At 41.2% G+C, this 25,983-nt stretch overlaps 1 protein-coding gene across 11 annotated transcripts in view; it reads right to left on the bottom strand.

The window, feature by feature from the left end:
* Positions 1–25,983, bottom strand: part of OSBPL9 (oxysterol binding protein like 9) — a 117,825-nt gene that overhangs the window by 17,899 nt on the left and 73,943 nt on the right. For 8 of the 11 annotated variants that reach the window (XM_008167966.4, XM_042844986.2, XM_024104952.3 and 5 more), the window contains 3 exons: positions 15,976–16,005; positions 14,015–14,065; positions 6,194–6,232 (listed from right to left, as the gene is read on the bottom strand). In XM_008167966.4, coding sequence (XP_008166188.1) covers positions 6,194–6,232; positions 14,015–14,065; positions 15,976–16,005 — 120 coding nt within the window. The remainder of the gene's footprint in view (positions 1–6,193; positions 6,233–14,014; positions 14,066–15,975; positions 16,006–25,983) is intronic. The other 3 variants (XM_008167967.4, XM_042844987.2, XM_065555350.1) reach the window with 1 other exon arrangement.

Raw genomic sequence — 25,983 nt, 5'->3', positions numbered from 1 at the left:
TACCTTTGACAAAAAGCATTTTTCATGGATTTACAGTGTTCATCTCAACACAGGCACTCTGAACCCAACCCCACTTCCATTAAAGTCAATGGAAATCTATTAACTTCAGTAGATACTGGATCAGGTCCTAGCAGAACAAGCATCTTAGAAACATATAATGCAAGGGCCTTTGAGCCAAACAACTTGTATGATTGTTCCTCACTTCACTGTTCTAATATTTTGTTATATAATATACCTATGGCTCCCTGCCTCTTTACATGCAAATGTCTTGGACTGCTATATTTAGGCTTAGAAGGATTGGCTTTTTATTGGTAAATATCAGTAAACATCAATCTCACTGTACACACATAAACCAATGAAAAAATATTTCTATCAATAACTGAAATTTAGAGATAGAAAAAGAAAGAAAAATGCTGCTTGAGAATTTAGTAGAGTCAAAATCCAGTGATTTAAACTTTTGAATTAGGATGGTTACAAATGGACCAGTGAATAGTAAAAACAGGTTTATTTTCTGGATTTAAGGCTATTTACTTTGTGTATTTTGACATGTGATATTGACAATTTGTGTTTTAGTAGTTTAAAAAGCTTTACTTTTTGAAGTTCATTGTCTACTATCAAATATTTATCTGACAATTTCCTGCAACTGTAAACACTTTTTAATCTAATTAAGTTTTCAAAGAATACTTAACTTTGATATCCTCAAAATTATAAAAAAAATATAAAATTGAATTCTGCCAAGTCTAGCTATATTCGTTTTTGTTATTAACTAGGTATGTAAAGGTAGATCCTGTCCCTACCTCAAATATTTTGCCATTTAAGGTCATGCAGATTTTATACCCAAGAACTCTGCATGGATGTGCTAGAAAATCCTGATGCCAGACTGGGGCCTAACTAAACAAGGACTAGGGATAGGAGCCAATCTGAGATTTTATCCGTTGCTATTTTTCTTGCTTATATATGTTTTTCATCCTTCCTTATTCACCTTTATTAATTCTCTGTCTCTTTTAAAAATCTACACTTACTTTCTCTCATTTATCTAAGTCCAGATTTACCTTTAACATTTTAAAATTTATTGCTCTATTTTCAGACCAATTTTCATGGCCCGTTGTGGTGGTTGTGTTTTGTTTTTACAAATGCCCTATTTAAAAAGATAGATGTTTAAAAAAATAAACTACACCTCTACCCTGATATAATGCGACCTGATATAACACGGGTTCGCATACAACGTGGTAAAGCAGCGCTCCGGCAGATCAGCGCATCAGCTCCCAGCCACGGCACTCCGCTTCCCGCCGCCGGTGAGCGTGGGGAGGTTGGGGAAAGGACGCCCCCCATACTCACCTTCAGCGGGAAGTGGAGCGCCGCAGCTGGGAGCTGGCAGAGTGGAGCAGGCTGCTCTGCTTCCGCTGTTGCCGGTGAGTGCAGGACCTTTCCCCAACATGCCCCGCCCCGCGACAAAGCTGGGGCTGGTGCAAGGAAAGCCGAGTGGGCTGGGGCTGCGGCGCTCCACTTCCCGCTGCAGGTGAGTACGGGGGGTGGAGGGGGGAAGAGGGTCATTTCCCAAACGTCCCCGCACTCACCGGCAGCGGTGGAAGCGGAGCAGCCCGGCCCCGCCCCAGCCCGCTCCACTCTGCCAGCTCCCAGCTGCAGCACTCCGCTTCCCGCCGCCAGTGAGTACGGGGGTGGGAGGGAGGTCCTTTCCCCAACCTCCCCGACTCCCCGGCAATGGGAAGCGGAGCGCTGCAGCTGGGAGCTTGCGGAGTGGAGCTGGCTGAGGCCAGGCTGCTTTGCTTCCCGCCCATGCGGGTTACTGCCTGTCAGGGGGTGGGGGTGTGTGGATAGGGGTTGGGGAAGTCAGGGGACAGGGAGCAGGGGGGGTTGGGTAGGGGGTGGGGTCCTGGGGCTGATTAGGGATGGGGGTCTCTGGAAGGGGCGGTCAGGGGACAAGTAGCAGGGGGGTCAAAGTAAGTTCGATATAACGCGGTCTCACCTATAGCGTGGTAAGATTTTTTTGGCTCCGGAGGACCGCGTTATATCGGGGTAGAGGTGTACTGCCTATGCTCATTACTTTAGCCTATTACTTCACTCCCCTTTATGTTTAGGGACCTTCACGTTTTGATGCAGGCTAGATGCAGTAATAGCCTCCCCCTCTTCCCTTTTCCTTATCTAGTGGTAAAAGAGTTCAATGAGTATTAGTTATGTTAGGTGGCAGTGGACTACTGAAGATAGCAAAGTTATTCATATTCAGTTATTTGCCTGGCTCAGATTGAAGCTGCTCTCCTCCTTCTAATGTTGAGAAATCTGCAGCTTCCTACGGTTCTGAGAAATTGCTTCTCTACAGCTAGTGCTGACAGGACCAGTTTATATGCGATAGTTAAGAATCCATTACTACTTTTGTTTAGACTCAGTTCCCTCTCTTTGCATTAGGGATACAAAACTATCATTCCTTGAACAGTTAAAAATTAATATAACAAGACCTTCTGGGTACGTTTACACTGCAATTAGACACCCACAACTGGCCTGTGCCAGCTGACTCGGGCTTGTGGGGCTTGGGCTGCGGGTCTAATTAACTGCATACAGACATTCCAGCTCGGGCTGCAGCCTGAGGTCTGGGACCTTCCCACCTCGCAGGGTCCTAGAGCCTAGGCGCAAGCTCAAGACCAGCTGTGTAAACATCTCCACGGCACAGACATACCCTCTGTGTACATCGGAGTTCACTGGCAATGCATTTGGCTGTAATGTCAGAAAACAAAAAGCAAACATCTAGTTTTCAACATTTTTTTTAATCTTTCCTCTTCCTCTCATTCAACTTACTTTCCAATTTCTATATGGAAATCAGTAGCCTCAATAAAACATTTCTCCCCTTTCAACAGGCTAAATCTAAATTCAAACCTCATGTTAGAACCTTTAAGAAGCTGTAGCACTAGAGTAGAAAACTTAACCCAGTACCTTCAGTGTGTTTCCTAACTATGAAAGAACTACTGAACATTATCAGTAGCAAATTTTTAAAGTGAATATTTTGACTGTCACAAAGGTTCTCCACCCCAAGTAGCAAATTAACTGTCTATTTCCAGGACTGCACACCTGTAAATTTTCATTAATTATTCTACTCTCCCCCAAGAAACCATATCACAGAACTGAGTATTTGACAGCTCAGCAACAAACATGGCCCACTGGACTGGAATTTTTATATTAGAAAACAAAATTTCCATATAGGCTGACAATTTGGGTCACATGCCAGCCCCATCTGTTTTTAAACAGGTAAGATATTAAAGCTCAGTAACCAAGGTTTGTAACAGAAAGCCTTAATCTGAGCAAAAAAGGTACTACTGTGCCACTATAACGCAAAAGTTGTTCTTAATAAAAGTCTTCGTGTTCATGAGACAATGCCTTATGTAGATATTGCTAAAAAACTTCCATAACTAGGCAGAAGATAGAAGCTTTCAAAATGAATGATACAAAAGTGCACTGACAGTAGTTTGTGTTAGGTTTTGGTGGAATACCCATTACTGAAGCCATTTATGTGGGGTTAAATAGATTTTTGAAATTACACTAGGCTGAAAGTTCCTCTTCAACAGGTCACACCAGTTGCACGTATGATTAAATGCAGAAGTATTATCAGTAATATATTTGTATATTATACACATATTTTAAAGAATCAGAAGTATTTTTACCACAGAATGTTCCAAACAGAAAACTGCATTCAGCCTATAACTAGGGATTTTTAACTTCTCAATTTGAGTTACTCATCCTGAATTTCTACTGTTTCACACAGTTGTTTAGAAGTCTGAGATCTTATGTTGGTCTCCATCAAAGATGATCAACATACAATTAAATTCCACCAGGTGTGTTATTTCAGGCACACTTAAATCTACTCCTCTACCACTGTTACTGGCTGTCTGCAATATTGCTCTGCCCAGTGATCGCAGAGAGGAAAGCGTAGCAAAACTCATGACAAAACTGCATGATATGCCACATCTGCCATTAATTAAATACTTGCTTGATCAACTACATGGTCGTCGGCCCTCACATTGCCCGTAGTGGATAAGTTTACCGGGTGATGGATTTACGGTAGAGGACACGTGGTGAGCTTCATGGTCCGCAGAGAAAGTGATGAATAAATTATCTTGTCTCAGACCCCACTCAATGTCAACCCGGGTTTGATTTACTGCGAAGGCAATGGAGCTTTCTGAACTGGTTTCGTACCAGACGTGGAATTTGTGCTACAGCATAATTTCAGTGGCATTTTAGAAACAATCCACTATGTCAATGTGGACAGCCACAAATCATGACACACGGCTATTACTACAACCTCAGTCTATAAACAAGTTGTTGATGTCTCTACACTATACCTATGTTGGGGATTTTAGCCAGTGGAAATGCTTACAGATCCACTGTCCACATCTCCAAACCCTCCCAAGTACTGCGGAGAGAGTGCTGCTATATGATATTGCTGCATGTCCTCTCTCCTCCATCCCACATAGCAGAACTGTTCTGCTACATTTAGAGCAATATCCCTCCCATGGAGATAGGAAAGAGAATTTCCTATGTATATGTATATATTTAATGTTATGCCATATTTACAACAAGCATTAAACAAAGTCTGCATTTACACTCACTCCAAAGTTCAAATAGACACTTGTCCATGTAAGAAAAACTTTATACAACTGACACCCTTTTAGCACCCTCAGATGCACAAAAAACTGAGTGGGCATAAAAGCTGGTCTACCCTCTCACCCCCAGAGAAGGTCTCTCCACAGTGGAGAGGGAGTGTGAGCAAGCCTGCTTTGCTTTACACCGGACCTGTAGAGGGGAGTCTCAAGCTCTTGTGCAATCAATTCGGCACCTTTTGCTAGCACTAAACTCTCAAAGTTTAAAGGAAAAACTAATTTCACCTTCGGATCTAGATCTACATGATAAACATTTACTTTCACAATTAGAATAACCCATTTTGTTGGACTGCATCTGCTCTTTATTGTCATGAGATCAAGTTTCCAAAAAAGGTTCACAGTTCTGATGAGCTCATATATAAACACATTTCCAGATCTCAAGCATGTTGACAAGGGCTGGTCTCTACAGTTTTTGAAAGTGCTACATTTAGAAGAAGAAAAATATAAAACTGCTTAAGTTCTACAGCTTGTGTTGATGTCTACCTGAGAGATTGCCTCTCCCCATGCCAAGTCATGCCATGGCAGATGGGGTGTTCTTTGTGAGGGTCCCTTGGCTCTGGAATTCACTTCCCACTTTGGCTTAAATAGATTGAGTTTTTAAGCCTTCAGGACACACTACAATTTGATAAGGCTCTTGGGGATGGCTGAAGGGAGGGGCTCTAGGTGGAGTGGAATGATGTATACTTTGCTACTTACTTATGACTGGTATGTTAAACTTTTCTTGTTGAATTATGCTGTTCAGCAATATTCCTATTGCTTAGAAGCATAACTTTTGTCATGATGCCTCAAGCTTGTGCACATAATTTTTACATGTTGAACAGAAATACACATTATATCAAGTGCAGAATCCATGGAAGGAACAGACTAAGGGATCAGAAATTACATTGTCGATTGTAACGAAAAGAACATCCAGTTTTTAGGAAATTAAGTTCTAGAGCAACCAGTCCCCTATCAATACAGATGTGATTCATACTCAAACAATGACAAACAGAGAAAGAGGAAATAGAAGTCATGAAGGACTGAAAACAAAGATAAAGGAGAGAAGTTATATTAAAAATGAGATGGCTGAAGCAGACTTAATAACAATCTTTTTTTCATTTCTGTGTGTCAGATGCAAAATACCGTATCGAAAACACCACCCCACTTATAGCATGTGGGCAACAAAATGTACTCTATTTATAAAGTATGTCAGATTCAACATAATACGCTTATGTCTATCCCAACCATTTCCCCTTACATCTAGTTCACATGCAGATTTTAATTTAAGTAAGTTAAAATAAACAAGGATACATTCACAATACAGTCACTTAAAAAGATAAGTAGAAAACCTGGAAAATATTTTTCCTAATGGTAATGATGGATGGCCAACTGCAGAAGCTAAAGTTTCAACAGATTAAAGAAAAACAAACAATTGAAGCAGTGAATAAGAGAAAGAAGGAAGTTTGTTGTAAATGAGTGGAAATTCAGGTCTCTGTTCACATGTTCTGCAGAAATAAAGGGAGATAACAGATTAGATTTAAACTTACTATAAGTCCATCTGCGTGCTTCTCCTCATTACTTTGGTCCTTAAGGAAAAATGTTAAAAATATTAACATATCAATCTTTTATAGTTAATCAGTTATGTATTGTGACAATTATACATATTGTATGTTTCTCTTAGGGATGGTTCAACCTGTTTTTAAAAACCTGAAGTGACTTTTGAAATTAGGATTTAGAAGCGTTTGAAAATCTTAGCTATCACAAGTACAATACATCATAGTAGTTGCCAGCAGGCTTTTAGCATGGCTTCCCTTACTAGCGCAGGTGAAACTTTTTGCCGAAGTCTATAATATAAACATGAGACTCAGGAAAAAAAAAAATCCTGTCCTCACAATCAGGGGAATCACACTAACAACAGCCAAACAAACACCATTGTAGCTTGCAGTTCTGCTCCGTATGTGGGTAGGATTGACCAAAATTTCCTAGCAATAAGTACTGTAATATCAGCCAGCACAAGCAGCTAAATTTAGTTTTAACTTTTTAATGTATTGTAAGTCGTAGTTTTATTTACTATAAACCTAAAGAGGCATTTGCAGAATATTTCCCCAAATTTCCAGTTGTCAGAGTTATGAACAACAAAAAGAGCTAAATTGGCAAACAAGGTCTGCTATAAATCATATAGAAAAATACAAGAAAAGGCAGCAGTTATATTTACACATTTAAAAAGCATTCAAATAGCTAAAGTGACAATACTGTACTTTTCATGAGCTATTTATAATTAAGTAATAGGGTGCCTTGATTTCAATATCTGACATTTGGCAATCTCTTACATACTGTTTTTACATACTTAATGATGGGATATTAAGGTCCATGAGTTTCCATTGGGTTTTAATTTAAAAAGAAAAACAAACCTCACCCAGTTAATATGAGTCATTCCTTTGACACAAGAGATTGTTCAGTTTGCTGTTGCCATCTCTTAACATTATGTTTATAACGAAGTAAAATACATAGGATAATCTACATCTCAATAAAACAGCATAGCCAATACCATTAAATGGAAGGGAAAAGATCCTATGAGGCTCGACAGTTCTTCGAGATGTGTGTCCCTGTCAGTGTTCCACTTTTGATGTGCATGTGCCCTTGTGCCTTTGATCGGAGATTTTTGATAGCAGTGCCCATTCTGTACGCACATGCGCCCTACACATCTTCATGCCCTGTTCTGAGGCTATATAGGGCTGGGTGGTCAAGACACCCTCCGTTCCTTCTCTACCGCAAAGTCCATAGAGGCAGCTCCAAAGCATGGGAGGAGGGTGGGTAGTGGAGAACCCACAGGGATACATATCTCTAAGAATTCCAGTTACTGGGCAAGGTGAGTAACCTCTCCTCCTTCAAGTAGTGTCCTTGTGGGTGGCTCCACTTTAGGTGATTCCCTAGCAGTAATACTTTAAGGAGGTGGGAGTTTTGGAACAGAGTCAATTATTGAAGAAAGAAATGCAATGCCTACTGCCACATCTGATCTTGCAGTGTGAATTAGGGCACAGCAATCAGAAAAAGTGTGCACAGAGAACCATTACAACCCTGCAGGTTTCAGCAACAGTAACATCTGAGCAGAGCTACTGAAATAGACTGTGATCTAGTAGTGTGCAGTCAATCTTAAGGGAGGTGTAACCTCAGTGAAACCGTAACAGGCAATAATACATACAGAGATCGGTTTAGGAAGTCTCTGAGTAGAGACAGGTGCTCCCTTGTACCTAACTACAATAGAAACAAGGAGTCTAGGGGTCTTAGTGAATGGCCAAGTCCAGTCCCAGTAAAAGCTAACACCCTCTTAACATCTAGTCTATGAAAAGCAGACTCTTGTGTAGACTGATGCGGCTTAGGAAAAAACCTGGAAGGTGAATAGTTTGTTTGATATGATTCAGAGGACATCTTCGGTAAGGACTTTGGATGAGGTCATAAAAATACCTTCTTGGATAACAAAGTAAAGAGAGGATCTGCCACTACAGCCCTCATCTCTCCAACCCTTCAAGTAGAAGTGATAGTCACCAGGAAGGCTGTCTTCATAGATATATACAAGTTGAGAAGGAACTCAGGGCCGTTCGCCCATGCAGCCCTATATAGCCTTGGTACAGGGCACAAGGATACGTAGGGCGCATGTTGGGGCAGAACAGGCACTGCTACCAAAAAATCTGCAATCAAAGGCACAGGGGCACATGCATACCTGAAGTGAAGCACCCACACCGACACTACTCGAAGAAAAAGTCTAACTACTGAGTCTAAAAAAAAGTGTCTAGATACTGAGAGCTGGTATGCTTAGTTTAGTAAAAGCATAATATCTGCTTTCCTCATACGAGTGTAGTTATATTATATATCATTGCTAGAACACAAGATATGTAGATCCATTACACATGTGCAAGACCAAAGTGGGACAATTTCAGTTGTTATTTATACAGAGGGCTCTTCAATCTAGCAGAGAAAGGTATAACACGATCAAGTGGCTGGAAGTTGAAGCTAGACAAATTCAGATTAAAAATAAGGGGAAAAACATCCAATCTTGATTTAGAAATTGCCAGTGATGGAGAATCCACCATGACCCCCTGTAAATTGTATATTTTTTTGAGGTTAAGAGTAATTAACCACTGGAACAATTTACAGGGGGTCATGGTGGATTCTCCATCACTGGCAATTTCTAAATCAAGATTGGATGTTTTTCTAAAAGATCTGCTCTAGGAATTATTTTGGGTGAATTCTATGGCCTGTGCTACACAGGAGATCAGAGAAGATGATAACAGGGCTCCTTTCTGGCCTTGGCCTATGACTCTACGAAAATAAATTAGCCAGATTTTGCCTCTGTGGCTTTGGAAAGAGAATAATGCTGGAATCTCAAATGTCTATAGACTAGAGAACTAAATGGAAGCATAATAGTGACATCAATAAGCAGTTTCAGGGCTATCAGTTCAGACACAAGGCCATAAACTGGCTTTAAGTAAAGGATAAGAACATAAGAATGGCCATACTCCGTCAAACCAATGCTCCATCTAGTTCAGTAACCGGTCTCTCAACAGCAGCCAGTGCCAGATGCTTCAGAGGGAATGCACAGAGAAGGACAATTATTGAGTGATCCCATCCCATCATCCAGTCCCATCTTCTGGCAGGTAGAGGTTTTGGGACACCGGAAGGATGGGGTCGTGTCCCTGACCATCTTGGTTAATAGTCATTAATGGACCTAGCCTCAATATGCAATGAAATTTACAGTTGTACAAAAATCCCAGTGCTATGAACAGACTCATTGCTAATGTTTGCATCAGAAATTAAACCAATTCAAGAAAAGAAGATCTATGTAGCTTTCCAAAGGGATTCAGAAGTACTGTGCAGCCACAAACTATATGTACATGTGAAGGGCGTTTAAGATGGTGGAGGCAGGAATTAAAATGGTGAGGGAGGACTTGTAGGGAAATAGGATATTTTCTCTATGTTCAATTAACTTTTTCCAGTTTGTGTAGATGTGACAAAGTGGGGGGTTTTCTTGTTTTCTGTGGAGTTTCAATGGTTTGCATGCGGAGGGGGTGGGACTCAGTTTCCCTGGGTATTACTGGTTTAACGAGGTGAGGGGGAGAGGGAGTGTGTTTTGCAGACGACCGGAGAGAGGACTTGGGGACCCAGCTGATGGCCATGGCCGGGAGGATGGATACCCCAGCAACCGGTGACCTGGCGACCCGGAGGCCCAGCTGAGGAGACGCAGCCGGTTCTGGCCAGTGGGCGGACAATGGGCTGCAGAGTGAGGACCCAGTGACCAGACCAGCCGGTTCCAGCCAGAGGACAGAAGCGAGGAGAAGAGGCCCCGGTTTACAACCCTGTTTACCTGGAGAGAAGACAATGGATATAGGCGGGGCCTGGGGCCGGTGATCTCAGATGCCCAGCTGGGAGCAGGGGGGCTCTGGGCTGGAGAGGGGGAGCAGGCAGAGCCCACCTGGATGCAGAGAGACTGGGACGTGCTGGGCTGAGGGAGGCCAGGCCTGAGGCCCTGAGAGTGTCCTGTGCTGTGTTCAACTCTCAATAAACCCTCCTGTTTTATGCTGGCTGAGAGTCACTCCGGTCTAGAGAACAGGGTGGCATTAACCCCTTCTGGGGTGGAGGCCCCGGGGGTCCAGAGCGAGGGCCCACGGCAGAGACAGACGTGCTAAGGCTCAGAGAGGTGCGACTCCAGGAGGTGGAGGGGCCTGACCCTGAGAGAGAGTGGACCCCTGAGAAGGGCTGTCGCACTGAAAGGGGCACCCCCCACGGACCGCACGAAGCCAAGAGTGGGCACGATCTGTGAGTCCGTAACAGTATAAAACAAACAAACATTAAAAGAAAACTTACCTCTGAATGATTTATAAAAGTCATAAATGAGTGTAAAAAAAGAGTACATGCTGGCAAAACTCAAAATCTACAGTAATTCTCTCTCTCTCTCTTTTTTTTTTTTTTTAATTAAAGTGAGCACCATCTAGTTCAGGGGTCAGCAACCTTTCAGAAGTTGTGTGCCGAGTCTTCATTTATTCACTCTAATTTAAGGTTTCGCGTGCCAGTAATACATTTTAATGTTTTTAGAAAGTCTCTTTCGATAAGTCTATAATATATAACTAAACTATTGTTATGTAAAGTAAATAAGGTTTTTAAAATTTCTAAGAAGCTTCATTTAAAATTAAATTAAAATGCAGAGCCCCCCAGACCGGTGTCCAGGACCTGGGCAGTGTGAGTGCCACTGAAAACTGGCTAGCGTGCCACCTTCAGCACACGTGCCATAGGTTGCCTACCCCGATTTAGTTACTGATGCTAAAGGAAGGACTTGAGGGAACACTGGTCCAATTCAGTAAAGGCAAATATTACATTTGTAAGCTCATTGGGGCACAAACTGTGTCGAACTCTATACCTGTATAGCACTTAGAACAACAGAGCCCCAATCATGATAAGGGTGCTACTACTTCAGGCTTTTCCAGTGCCAAGAAACCACTTACTAGAACAAATGTTTTTATCAGTATCAGTTGAAGATTATAGGCCATATTTGTCCTCCTTCCCCATAACCCACCCTGGTCATGAGAGAGATCTGGAAATTTTATATATTTAACAGGGACAAAGAGCCAATTCAGTCAGTTGTGACAGACTTTGAAGAAGGTTGTGTTTCAATGCCTCCTAGGGAGAATCTGCATTAGGAAACATTGCCCATTTTAGCAGTGCTGCTGCACTTGTGCTATTTACAGTGAAAATTATAGCATAAGCCAGGCTTAGATGTTCATTACGTCGTCAGCTAACTCTGAACAGGATTAGATGACATGGTACTAAATATGCCTGTGCATGGTCTACACTAGACCTTACACCGTTGTCAGCAATGGTACAGCTACACAGGGATGAAAACCAGGTATAAAATTTTGTATGTACTGAACCTATGTGACAATAGCAAACTACCTTAAATTATGCTTTAACAATTTTAGCACACAATATTTAGTTTTTAAACTTAAGTCCAGAAGGGGACATGGAACACTGTTTCTCCAACCGACACCTTAACACTAAGAGCTTACATTTCTTCATAAGGAAACAGGGAAGTCAAGATTTGGACTAAACTTAATCTACAAATAAAACCCCCAAGGAATAGGCTTTTCTAACTCCAGGTTTACATGGAACAAATTTTACATAGCCTTTGAGACAACAACTATAAATCCAATCTGAACTGTAACAATATTTTTAAATACACCAAAGTTACATAAATTTGATCATTTTGCAACTTGTAAAATATTGTTATTCCATATAAACATGGCAGCTAATGCAATTTTCCCCCCTACCAATTTAACCGTTTTCCTAAAATTAGTCTGACTGTAATTTGTCTGGTTAGCAATTAAGGACATTCTCGCTTTATCTCCTCTAGGACAGAAATAAAAGCTGTTCATACATTATCCTTGAAAATGATTTGGGAAAAAAGTTAACTAAGACGACAGTTGAGCATACTGAATTTCACATAAATCCTGAACTGACCCTAAATCCAGAGGGATCGGATCCTGCCAAGTTCCAAGTGCTCCCAATTCCCAATGGCATCAACACATCACAGGATGTACTTGGCACTACAGGATTAAGCCCAGAAGGGGCACTATCTTTGAAAACTTTTTAAAAATAATTTTGATCTAGAATACAGCTAATGCTTTCTTTAAAGTATTCAAGAGCCCCACTACAAGTTGGCGTCCTTAGGTTGCCACGGCCTCAGTCCTGCAAATACTTATGCACATGCTCAACTCTTTGCAGAATAGGGGCCTGCGTATTATATGCCAGCAGCAAGTAAGACAGTAAACTGGACAGTGTTGTAATGAACATAATCTAAACTGAGCAAGTAAGTCCCAAAAAACTACAACTTTAAGAAATTACACTTTAAATACTCAAACGGGTTTTAAGAGGCATACCAAACACTTTCCAAAGTGGTGTGGAAAAGCCAGAGTGCATTTCCTGTATTTTATTTTCATATACAGTAATATAATTTTCTACTTCAAAAAGGCCCAATGTGAGGTTGGAAATCAAAAAAACTTTTAAATTTCTTATCTGTGTTAATAAAACATTAAGGTCTTGTAAGAACCTTGTTGAATCAGAATTTAGATATTAAAAGGGATTTTTAAAAATACAATCTGATTTTCCCTTTAATCAAATATGCTGTTTTCATTCTTGTCCAACCTGTCTGAAGTGCAAAGTAGAGTGGTCAGTTTCATTTACTTTTATTGCTAATTTCACTTTCTGGGTCTCCCTGCATGACTAATAACATTGCATTAGTCAAACTGAAAGCCCTCTTCACTGTAATACTTTTAATATAGAAGTGGAGTGGCATTTAAAAAGGTTGGATTTTGTAAAACCTATATTTTGGGCCTAAACTACCTGAAAATACCCTTTCAAGAAATTAATAGGTTGGGAGGAGGTGTCCTGTTCACTTGTACCCCAAGGCAAGTATGGAGGACAAAGAAAAAGTATCCCAGGTTACATGCAACTCAGAAGCAGGTTCAAAGCAACATCAGTGACAGTCAGTGACCTGGGGCTGCAGCAGGTCACCACACTCTGTTCCTATTGGAAGCAATCCTGGTAGTATTACAGTTATTGTGGTATAACACTCTAGCTATTGATTTTATAATTTATATCGCGTTACTTTGAGTGGATAAACCATCAGGTTCTTCACCAGGGACAGAGAATAAGCTAACACTGTCAGACAAGTAAAAAAACATCATTTCTGCCATCCTGCTTCTCACCAGACATAAAAATCTGAACTCACCACAAGATCATCTTAGTTGTACCTCCTTGATCTGCTGGCTACATTGCCATTATTACTTTTATTAATGCATTCTGAGAATCAACTCAGAAACAACAGGAAGCAAACTTTATGACACAATAGCCAACGGTGACTTTTCTTGCTTATCTACTCAAGAAACCTTACAAGTGCTCACACTTAGGAAGTGCTTTCTTCTTGCAACATAATAAACTTTACCCACATATCGAAGAACATTTGCAAGTTATTATGAAGTGAAACTGTTGCATCTAAAAGCTTCAAAACAAATAACAGTTTATAATTGTATAAGTATGACTTATTGTCAAAAAGCACAAAGGCTAGAGTAATGTCTGGTTTTGACTATGAACTGCACACACATTTATTTCCTACAGAACTCTGTAATACAGTAACAAAAGTTAAAATCAGACAGCACCATGAACCAATTCATCACAAGCATATTTTAAAATATAACCAGAATTGTTTCAAAAGAGTGTTGACTTGTATTTTAAGCAAACGTAAAAAAGAGAATACAAGTTTTCACAATTGTGAGAGTACCTTACAATTTGAAGTTCAGAACAGATAGCAGTATACTTACTTTAGCAATCTGCAGCAACACAATGCAGTGTTTTATTGATTCTACCATACTCTAGGAGGAGGAAATAAAACATTTAATATCTTTCTCTCACAAATGCTGTAAAATACAAGCTATTATCAAAAATGTATTGATCATTATGAACATTAACTAAAAGGTTTTGGCTAAGGAGTTAAGAAGGGCCACTCATGGTTGGTAGAGCCACAATCTATTGTTCTCCTCTTCCTGTTTACAAAAGAACATGCAAAGAATTGTCAATATGGCATGTTAAAAGAAACCATACAAGCAACATATAACAAGAGGGAAGGGAAACCAATTTAAAACTTTCAAGAGAAACAATTTATGAATAAGCCTCTATGTAAATATCGTACCAATGCAGTTAAACCACCACCACCACCAAAATAACCCCTACTCCAAAGCCATAACTTAAATTATGGAGACAGAAAAGATTAAGTTAAGAGGGTGAGAGGAGGGAAAAGAGAAAGGAGGAGCAAATTCTAGATAATGAGCAAATCATGCAAGTTCTGATATTTTTACGGAAATTCTGAGAGACAGGAACAGGAGAGGAGCAGACTGTACCAGAGAGGGAGTCAAAGGTGGAAAGCAAGGTGAAAGAAGTGGGTTTGAAGGACTGTGATAAGTTTTTACACAAAACAGGGCTGTTGTCTCTATTGAAGGGAGCAGCATGTTAAAATGGCAGGAAGGTGAGACAGGGGAGGAGATGATGAAAGGAGCAAGGAAGTGGGGAAACAGTAAAGGTTGGCAGTGGGGAGTGATGGGAGAGAGTGTGCAGTATAAAAGTTCAAACATCAACTTTACTTATAAGCCAGTGAATGGATCTGTGGAGGGGGGATTTTGACATGATCTCAAAGGGGATATGGGGAGGGAGCAGATCACAATTTTAACTGCTGAACTTTGGGTATACTGAACAAAGGAGAGTCAGGGAGACTGGGGAAGGGATGAACCAGCGATTCAACAGCAGGGATAGAGAGAGGGGGACAGATGTTAGAAACTTTAATAGAAACAGAAACAAGATTTGGTGAAAGCCTGGATATGATATGAGAAGTGGAAAGGGAGGAAATCAAAGGTAACCCCACAACTTGACAAATCAGAAAGGGTGGGAATATTGATAAGGAGACAAGCAGGAAGAGATACCCAGAGAAAGTGGGAAGAGGTTAGGAACAGACAGGTACATTTGAGTGTCAGAAGAGTCACAATGCGAGATCACTATGAATAGCTGAGTTTACCTGAGGTAAGTCCAAGAGGAAAACCGGAGAAATGATAAGGACAGACCCACAGAGAACAACAACAACAACAACAACAACAGAACAGGAAGAAGGAAAACAACCTAACAATGGTATCTCTGAATGAAGTGTCAGCAAGGTTGGAGGAAAACCACAAAAGGACCACATGAAAAAGCCCAAGAAAGAAGATCTGGAGAAGTGGGTTCTCAATGGCATGAAAGTTATACAGAAAGACCCTTACTGGGCCTTTTTAGAAAAAGACAAACACTTGCTAACAAATAACTAGTGCTGGTCAGACATTTTCTAACGGAATGTTCTTCCATTGGGAAACTCTGTTCTTTCAATTAAACCTTTTTTTAATGGACCATTTCAATTTTCTGTTTCTAAGTGATATTTTCTTTTTTGTTTTACTATAAAAATATCAAAGTCAAAATCTGAAACAAACTTTAAATGTCCTGAAACAAAAATTTTCAAAATGTTTGTTTTCAGGAAATGTTTAAAATTTTTTCTTCCATTCTGAAATGGAATGTAAGGTTTCAAAATTGTGAAACTCCCCATGAAACAAAAAATCTGGTTCCTGCACAGCTGTAAAGCAGCAAATTCTTTTTCTGCTGTCATACTTTTTAGAACTTTAAAGATTTAAACAGGATGAAATATAAGATTTTTCGCTGTAAAGTCTACATATAATAGATGCAAAAGTTAACAACAACAAAAACTTACATTGGTTGTTTCTTTGAGATTTTCAATTTTCTGTGAAAACAAAATAAATATTTTTAATAATGTAGGTAAAAACAAGAATTATAGCCCCTAGTTGCACCCTTATTACGTATTGGACTAGAACACTACAAGTTTTAAATACCCAAAGGACTAAACAAAATATGTTAACTTCTGTATGTGTAGACATGTATGAAAAAATGCATATTATTTGTAATGGACAAGAGAAAATCAAATTAAGACTTAAAACAATAACATGATCAGGTGAGAGCTATCCAAGCACTACACATCCACCATCTACAGTAATTCCTCAAGTCTTAATGTTCAGCTGACAAGATTTATTCAATACATGACACTGAAAATTTTAACCTGAAAGGGCCTCGTTATGTAGCCTACAGGAATAGGGATTGGCTCCAAGTAAAGCATAGGTATAAGGTAAGATATAGGTATAAGTTACAGCTGTAATGCAAGAAAGCCTGTAAGATGATAGCTTAACGCAGTGATATTTAGACCTCAGTGGTTCAGGACCCAAATTAGCGATCAACATTACAGTAACTCCTCGCTTAACGTTGTAGATATGTTCCTGAAAAATGCGACTTTAAGCGAAACGATGTTAAGCGAATCCAATTTCCCCATAAGAATTAATGTAAGGGGGGGGAGGGTTAAGTTCCAGGAAAAAAATTTTCACCAGACAAAAGACATGTTATATATATGGATACACAGTATAAGTTTTAAACAAACAATTTAATACTGCACACCGCAATGATTGTGAAGCTTAGTTGAGGTGGTGGAGTCAGAGGGTGGGATATTTCCCAGGGAATGCCTTACTGTTAAATGATGAACTAGAACTCAGCTGAGCCCTCAAGAGTTAACACATTGTTGTTAATGTAGCCTCACACTCTACAAGGCAGCACAAATGGAGGGAGAGGAGACAGCATGGCAGACACACGAAAGAGAGAGTGGGGTGTGTGTGTGTGTGTGTGTGTCGCATTTCCCCTTTAAGTACCCTGACCCCACTCTAAGTACACTGCCTTTATCAGGAAGTTGAGACAGCAGATGCTGCCTGCAAGCTTCCTCTGGGCTGTCCTGAGCCCTGTCGTGTCCCATGCCCTGCTCTATGGAGATAGGGTAAGCAGTGGCAAGAGCAGGGGGGACGGGGACACCCTGATATTAGCCCCCTTCTTCTCCCCCCCTCCCCCAGCAATCAGGAGGCTCTGGGGAGCAGCTCCACGGCTCTGGGCAGGAGCAGCACATGGCAGTGGGGGGAGGGACAGCTGAACTGCCCGGCAATTGATAGCCTGCTGGGCAGCTGCTGCACAGGGGACTTAGGGGAGTGGCGAGCTGATAGGGGGGCTGCTCGTCCACCCTGGTTCCAAGCCCCCACCAGCTAGCTGCAATGGGCTGCTCTTTCTGCAAGCAGTGGACAAAGCAGGCGGCTGCCAAACAACGTGATAAGGGAGCATTGCGCAACTTTAAACGAGCATGTTCCCTAACTGATCAGCAACATAATCAAACAACGTTAACCGGGACGACTTTACGTGAGGAGTTACTGCTCAAAAGAGCCACAGGAGTGTGATTCATTGTTTCATTTACTATAGTACTATATATTCATTAGGGCTGTCAATTAATCGCAGTTAACTCAAGTGATTAACACAAAAATTAACTAGATTAAAAAATAGTCACAATTAATCTCAGTTTTAATCACAATGTTAAATAGAATACCAATATAAATTTATTATAAATATTTTTGTATGTTTTTCTACATTTTCAAATACTGATTTCAATTACAACACAGAATATAAAGTGTATAGTGCTCACTTTATATTTTTCATTACAAATATTGCACTGTAAAAAAAGATAAGAAATAGTATTTTTCAATTCACCTCATACAAGTAGTGTGGTGCAATCTCTATCAAGAAAGTGCAACTTACAAATGTAATTTTTTTTATTTTATTTTTACATAACACTCAAAAACAAAACAATGTAAAACTTTAGAGCTTACAAGTCCACCCAATCCTACTTCTTGTTCTGCCAATCATTAAGACAAACAAGTTTGTTTACATAGGGTTACCATACGTCCTCTTTTTCCCCGGACATGTCCGGCTTTTCAGCAGTCAAACCCCCGTCCGGGGGGAATTGCCAAAAAGCCGAACATGTCCGGGAAAATGGCAGCTCTGCTCCTCCCCGACTCTTCGGCTCTGTTTAAGAGCCGGGCTGCCCGAGCGCTACCGGCTTCGGGCAGCCCCCGTGCCTCCGGACGCTGCGCTGCCGGAGCCCGGGAGGGGAAGTGCCCGGCTGGGGGCGCAGGGTCCGGAGGCATAGGGGCTGCCCAAAGCCTGAGCGCTACCGGCTTCACGGTTTGCCGGGCAGCCTCCAGACCCTGCGCCCCCAGCTGGGCGCTTCCCCTCCCGGGCTCCAGCTGCGCTGGGGAAGCGCCGGCTGGGGGCGCAGGGTCTGGGGGCTGCCCGGCAAACCCTGAAGCCGGTAGCACTGGGGCAGCCTTTTCCCCCTGGCTGGGAGTGGGAGGGAGGAGGGGGCGGAGTTAGGGTGGGGAAGGGGCGGAGTTGGTGCGGGGCTAGGGGTGGGGAAATGGGCGGGGCCAGGTCCCGTGGAGGGTCCTCTTTTTTTAGTTACGAGATATGGTAACCCTAGTTTACATTTATGGGAGATAATACTGCCCTCTTCTTATTTATGTCACCTGAAAGTGAGACCAGGCGTTTGCATGACACTGTAGTAGCCGGCATAGCAAGGTAATTGTGTCAGACATGATAAACATTCATATACCCCTTCATGCTTTGACTTTTTCATTTTTTATTGTGCAAATATTTGTAATAAAAAATATTTTATCAACTACAATTGGTTAATAACTAAATCACACAGTGTTTTAATACCATGTGCTGCAAAGAGCAGCAGAAGACACATTAAAGAGTCACTTGCAGCTCGCAAGACTCCGATTTTTCCCTTAGCAGCGTCCGTAGGGTCGGCCTGGGCGCCCCCTGGAGTCACACCTTCATGGAACCCAATACAGGGCCCTGCCGACCCACCACCCCCTCAGTTCCTTCTTGCCAGCTACTCCGACAGAGGGGTACGAGTGTGTGTATTGGAAATGACATGAACAACACATCTCGAAGAACAACAGTTACGAGAAGGTGAGTAACCGTTTTTTCTTCTTCGAGTGCTTGTTCATGTCAATTCCAATCAGGTGACCCACAAGCCCAAGTTCAGGAGGAGGGGTCGGAGTCGTCCACTGATTGGAGCACCGCTCTTCCAAAGGCCACATTGTCTCTGGCTTGATGGGTAATCGCATAGTGCGTGGTGAATGTGTGTATGGAGGACCACGTTGCTGCTCTGCAAATTTCCTGGGTGGGAACCTGCGCCAGGAATGCCGTTGAAGAGGCCTGAGCCCTGGTGGAGTGCACAGTGATCGAAGGAGTGGGTACCTTTGCCAAGTTGTAGCACTCCCGAATGCATGACGTGATCCATGATGAGATATGTTGAGGGCAGACAGGAAGATCTTTCATTCTGTCGGCCACTGCTACGAATAACTGGATGGACTTTCGGAACAGTTTTGTTCTCTCAACGTAGAAGGCTAGCACTCTGCGGACATCCAATGAGTGAAGCCTTTGCTCCCTGGCCCTGGAGTGCGACTTAGGGTAGGAAGATGTTCTGGTTGATGTGAAATTGGGAGACAGCCTTCGGGAGAAAAGCCAGATGAGGCCTGAACTGAACCTTGTCCTTATAGAATACAGTGTAAGGGAGCTCTGATGTTAGGCCCTGAGCTCAGCTAAAGGTATCGCTACCAGAAATGCCACCTTGTAAAAGAGAGAGAGAGAGAGAGAGCGCGCGCGTGCGAGCAGGGAGCATGTCGCCAAGGGCTCAAATGGCGGCCCCGTAAGTCTGGATAGGATCGAATTGAGGTCCCAAGCCGGGACAGGCTGTCGGACCTGCGGGTATAGCCTGTTGAAACCTTTAAGGAAACGGCTGACCAACGGGTTGGCAAAGGCCAAGTGTCCCTCTGTGCCTGGATGGAAGGCGGAGATGGCAGCCAAGTGCACCCTTATTGATGACATCGACAGCTCCTGTTGCTTCAGGTGGAGAAGATAGTCCAGTATTAGTGGCACCAAGGCGAGCGTCGGAGACTAATGGTGCTGCGCCGACCAGATTGAAAATCTCTTCCACTTGGCAAAGTAGGTAGTTCTCCTAAAGGGTTTCCTGCTGCCAAGGAGAACTTGTCTAACTTGATCAGAGCAAAAAAGCTCCACTGGGTTCAGCCATGGAGCTTCCACGCTGTGAGGTGGAGCAACTCAAGGTTCAGATGTTGGAGACAACCGTGATCCTCCGTTATTAAATCCAGGAAGAGCAGCAGGGTAACTAGGGCTTCCACAGACATTTCCAGGAGTCATGTGTACCAGTGTTAGTGGGGCCAGGCTAGAGCTTTCAATATCACCAAAGTTCGCTCCCTCCGAAGCTTTAGGAGCACCGTGTGAATGAGAGGAACAGGTGGGAATGTGTATAGGAGACTGCCTCCCCATGGAAGGAGGAACGTGTCTGTGATGGAGCCTGGGCTGTGACTGAGGAAGGAACAAAACTGCTGACACTTCCTGTTGCATCTTGTAGCGAACAGATCTATCTGGGGAAAGTCCCACTGATGGAAGATTGAGTTTACTATGTCCGGGAAAAGGGACCACTCGTGGCTGTGAAATGACTTGCCGAGACGGTCCGCCAACTCATTCAGTACTCCAGGGAGGTACAATGCTTGCAGGTGTATCGAGTGCTCTACACAGAAATCCCACAGCATGAGGGCTTCCTGGCATGGGAGAGGAACGTGCACACCCATTTGTTGATATAAAACATCGCCGTGGTGTTGTCTGTCATGACTGATACTTACCGCCCTGCTAGGTGGGCTCTGAAAGTCTGGCATGCCAGGTACACTTCACTCAGCTCTCTGACATTGATGTGTAGAGCGAGAACCGCCTGAAACCAGAGGCCTTGTATTTGGAGGTCTCCCAAATGTGCCCCCCAGCCCAAGTCTGACGTGTCTGTCACTAACGAGAGGGATGGCTGAGGGCTGGTGAAGGGTACCCCTGCACATACTACCTGTGGGTCGAGCCACCACAGGAGGGAGTCGAGTACCCCTTTTACATTACACTCCCACACCTCCCCCGCTGTCCCTCCACACACACACACACACACACACACACACTAGAATCGATTATATTTTAAGAATATAGAGATAGAAGGTACTGTTTATTAGGACACCCCTCTTCTTAGTCCCTAAAAAGAGGCTGTAGTAAGGGCATTAATTCCATTCCTTAGGATCATATGAATAAATACCCTTACTTGTCTAAGACTGTGTCTAAATTGCCACTTTCAGCGCTAAAACTTTAGTCATTCAGGAGCATTAAAAAACACCCCCCTCAGCGACAAAAGTTTTTGCGCTGAAAAGCATGCGTATAGACTGCGCTTTATCACTGGGAGCCATGCTCCCAGCGATAAAGCTACCACCCTTCATTTGGGGTTAGTTTTTATTTATTTATTTTTATTATCGTTGGGAGACCTCTCCCCCGGCAACAAAGCGTGTCTACACTGCCCATGTCACAGCGCTGCCGCAGCCGCGCTGTAACATGAGCCGTGTAGACATACCTTAAGTCTGAAACTCTAAAGAGAAAAAGATAGACCCTAGGGTAAGAGAGAAAAAAAGTTCTCAAGACTTGTTTGTTTTTAAAAGGTTATCTATTTTTAACCAGACAACATGATATTGTAGCTTCAACTGTTTTGTAACCCAAAATAATGGTAATTTGTAATCTCTTCAGACCATTCCTATTTGCCATAAATCCCTACCAAAAAAGTCAATTAGAAAAAAAAAATCTTTACATCTATAGCATAGCAGTAAAATCACAATTCACCAACAGAAGGAAAGGCTTTGGGGACAGAACCTACAATAGCTGAAACTAAAATGAAGAGGTAACTGCCATTTCAGGGTTCAGTTACAGTAGCTACTTGTAAGAACTGGTAGATTACTGATTAACCAAAGAAACAGACAAAATTAGTTAAAGAAGCCTTCCAGAATAATTATTTTCAGACTCTCCATTAAATTAACAATTAGGAGGATATATTTAAATTAGGGTTGTCAAGCGATTAAAAAAACTTAATTGCGATTAATCACGCGATTAAAAAATAATCACAATTAATCATGATTAATCATACTGTTAGACAATAACAGAGTACCATTTATTGAAACATTGGATGTTTTCTACATTTTGAAATACATCGATTTCAACTACAACACAGTATGAAGTGCCCAGTGTTCATTTTATATTTATTTTTATTACAAGTATTTGCACTGTAAAAAAACAAAAAACAGTATTTTTCAATTCACCTAATACAAGTACAGTAGTGCAATCTCTTTATCATGAAAGTTGAAGGTACAAATGTAAAATTATGTAAAAAAAACCTGCATTCAAAAATAAAACAATGTACAATTTTAGAGCCTTCAAGTCCACTCAGTCCTACTTCTTGTTCAGCCAAACAAATTAATTTACATTTGCAAGAGATAATGCTGCCCACTTCTTGTTTACAATGTGACCTGAAAGAAAGAACAGGCATTCTCATGGCACTGTTGTAGCTGGTGTCGCAAGATATTTATGTTCCAAATGTGCTAAAGATTTGATATGTCCCTTCATGTTTCAGCCACCATTCCAGGGGATATGCGTCCATGATGATGACAGGTTCCATTCGATAACAATCCAAAGCAGTGCAGACCGACACATGTTCATATTCATTATCTGAATCAGATGCCACCAGTAGAAGGCTGATTTTCTTTTTTGGTACTTCAGGTTCTGTAGTTTCCGCATTGGAGTGTTGCTCTTTTAAGACTTCTGAAAGCATGCGCCACACCTCATCCCTCTCAGATTGTGGAAGGCACTTTAGATTCTTAAACCTTGGGTCGAGTGCTGTAGCTATCTTTAGAAATCTCACATTGGTACCTTCTTTGCGTTTTGTCAAATCTGCAGTGAAATTGTTCTTAAAATGAACAACGTGTGCGGGGTCATCATCCGAGACTGCTATAACATGAAATATATGGCAGAATGTGGGTAAAACAGAGCAGGAGACATACAATTCTCCCCCAAAGAGTTCAGTCACAAATTTAATTAACGCAATTTTTTTTTAAAACAAGTGTCATCAGCATAGAAACAAGTCCTATGGAATGGTGACCGAAGCATGAAGGGGCATACAAATATTTAGCATATCTGGCACGTAAATATCTTACAATGTCAGCTACAAAAGTACCATGCAAATGCCTGTTCTCACTTTCTGGTGACATTGTAAATAAGAAGAGGGCAGCATTATCTCCTGTAAATGTAAACAAACTTGTTTGTTTTAGCAATTGGCTGAACAAGAAGTAGGACCGAGTGGACTTGTAGGGTCTGAAGTTTTATATTCTTTTGTTTTTGAGTGCAGTTATGTAACAAAACAAAATTTGTAAGTTGCACTTTCATGACAAAGATTGCACTACAGTACTTGTATGAGGTGAACTGAAAAACACTAGTTCTTTTGTTTACAAATATTTGCACTGTAAAAATGATAATCAAAAATAATATACATTGATTTCAGATACACCACAGAATACAATATATATGAAAATGTAGAAAAACATCCAAAACATTTAATAAAATTCAATTGGTATTCTAACTGTGATTAAAACTGAGATTAATCATGATTAATGTTTTTAATTGTGATTAATTTTGAGTTAATCGCGTGAGTTAACTGCGATTAATTGACAGCCCTAATTTAAATGTACACCTTGCATCCACTCTTCAATAGGTGAATAAGTCAAGTGTTGCTAGATATTGTTGGATTATTGAAGAACTAAAGCACAATTGTGCCCTAGGGTGAAATCCTGACCCTTGTGACTTAACTAGGACAGGATTTCACCACTAGTTTCTAAATGACAATGCTTTAATTTATATTAACAGATGTGTTTCATGTGTAAAATGGGGTAACGATGCATACTGACCTATTTAAAGCACTTTTAAGATCTATGGATGAAGAATGCTGTGTAAGAGCGAGACATTATTTAAAATACAAACATTCTTCAGTATCACTGTATACAATAATAAATGTTTTCTGAACTATTTAACAAATGTTCCTTAACTTTTATTTTACTTTCTTTAAAATGTAGGTTTCATAATTTAAATAACAGTATTTTGTAATATCTAACGTTATATAATACTCTATATACAGTATCTGTCAGGTCTCCAAATGGTTATTAAGGTAGGCTGCTTAATGTCTTAAGAAACAATGATCATCTGCCACCTATTTGTAAAAGCATCCTAGCTACTACCTATCATATTATCAAGAAGTGGTTGCCTGGTAGCACCGGAAACAGACTTTTTCCACCTGAAAAAACAGGTTGTGCTCAATTGTTTAGGAGGTCATTATTTCCTGGCTCTTTGCAATACTAAACAATGCTTGAAACAATGCTCAAAGCTAATTAGTTCTGGTTCACATTTCCAATCCTGCCCTGCATGTAAACACCGAATTGAGTTTCAAAAGAAATTACAGGATACTAGAAAAAGCCTGACTCTGGTCTGCTGGAACACAGCAGCTAACTTGAGTTCAAACAGCTCATCTTGAAACACTTTCACTCTGCTTTGATTCCCACTGAAAAGAAAACCTGTCTTCTGATGGCCCATTTAAATTTATGAATCATACTACAAAACACGGAAAGAAAAAAACAAACAGGCTTTCTGCTAGAATTTTTAATGAAGACCTAGTGGGAAAGAAAGTGTAGAAATGGATTTCCAGCTGCATAACTTTCCCTCAAACCATATCTCCGTAGAACAACTGCTTAACCAAAGTATAGTGAAAAGCTTAATCCTTAGCTAAGGGTACGTCTATACTTACCTCCGGGTTCGGCGGTAAGCAATCGATCTTCTGGGATCGATTTATCGCATTTTGTCTAGACGCGATAAATCAATCCCAGATCGATCCCAGAAGTGCTCGCCGTCGATGCCGGTACTCCTGCTCTGCGAGAGGAGTATGCGGAGTCGACGGAGGAGCCTGCCTGCTGCGTGTGGACCTGCGGTAAGTTCGAACTAAGATACTTCGCTTCAGCTACGTTATTCACGTAGCTGAAGTTGCGTATCTTAGTTCGAAGTGGGGGGTTAGTGTGGACCAGCCCTAAGGAAACAGAAGCATTAAGCTGCTGCCGCCAAAGAATTCCTTACCTGTTTTAGCCCAAAGGGACAGGAAGGTTCAATTTTTTAAAAAGTGATGCTTTTTGTTTTAAATGGGGAAGAAGTGGAATCTGTAGTAAAAACATTATGGATACAACGTTTAAAAAAAAAAAAAAAAAAAAAACTCTTTGAAATCATCAATCTTCCTGTTCTACTGATGTATGCCTTGCTCAGATGAAATATGAAAATGCATCCTCTATCTGTAACACAATCCTTGAAGAAGCCTCCAAGGATTAAAAGGGACTCAAGTGCTTCTTACTGTCGCAAGGAAGGCTAATGTATTTCCTGAGCTGCATGAGCGCAGCTGGACAGAGGTAAAAATTGAGGGAATAATTTTCTAGTTAAACAAATAAACAAACAAAAAAATCAGTTCTGTTCTTGCAGTTGCTTGTTCAGAGACTAGTCAAGCAGGTTTGAACTGAGCAAACAAACATTTTAAAATCTGTACGTGCCGCCAAGAATAAGTGGACACAAAGATCAACGCATAAAATTGTTAATCTGCCATTATGACCATCAGACATGAAGGGGAACAAATACAAAGTCACATCCTTTACATAATACAGTATTATGTGAGGAAGCAAAGTGTACCCAAACAACAATACTGAAAGGAATAAGCTTTGCTTTTAAACACAAGGGAAAACTGGGAGAAATAGGTACAAAATACACAAAAATTCCCAAATCCAACTATTTTAACATTACAGTGACAGTGCAACAGTTGTTATAATTGAGCAATAGCTTTAATTTTAATTCCCTATTTCCAGGTATTAAAGTTCAC

This window comes from Chrysemys picta, chromosome 8, assembly GCF_011386835.1.
Source record: "Chrysemys picta bellii isolate R12L10 chromosome 8, ASM1138683v2, whole genome shotgun sequence".
NCBI classification, from domain to species: domain Eukaryota; kingdom Metazoa; phylum Chordata; order Testudines; family Emydidae; genus Chrysemys; species Chrysemys picta.
Note: the sequence above shows the minus strand (reverse complement) of the source record. Positions and strands in the feature narration are given on the sequence as shown.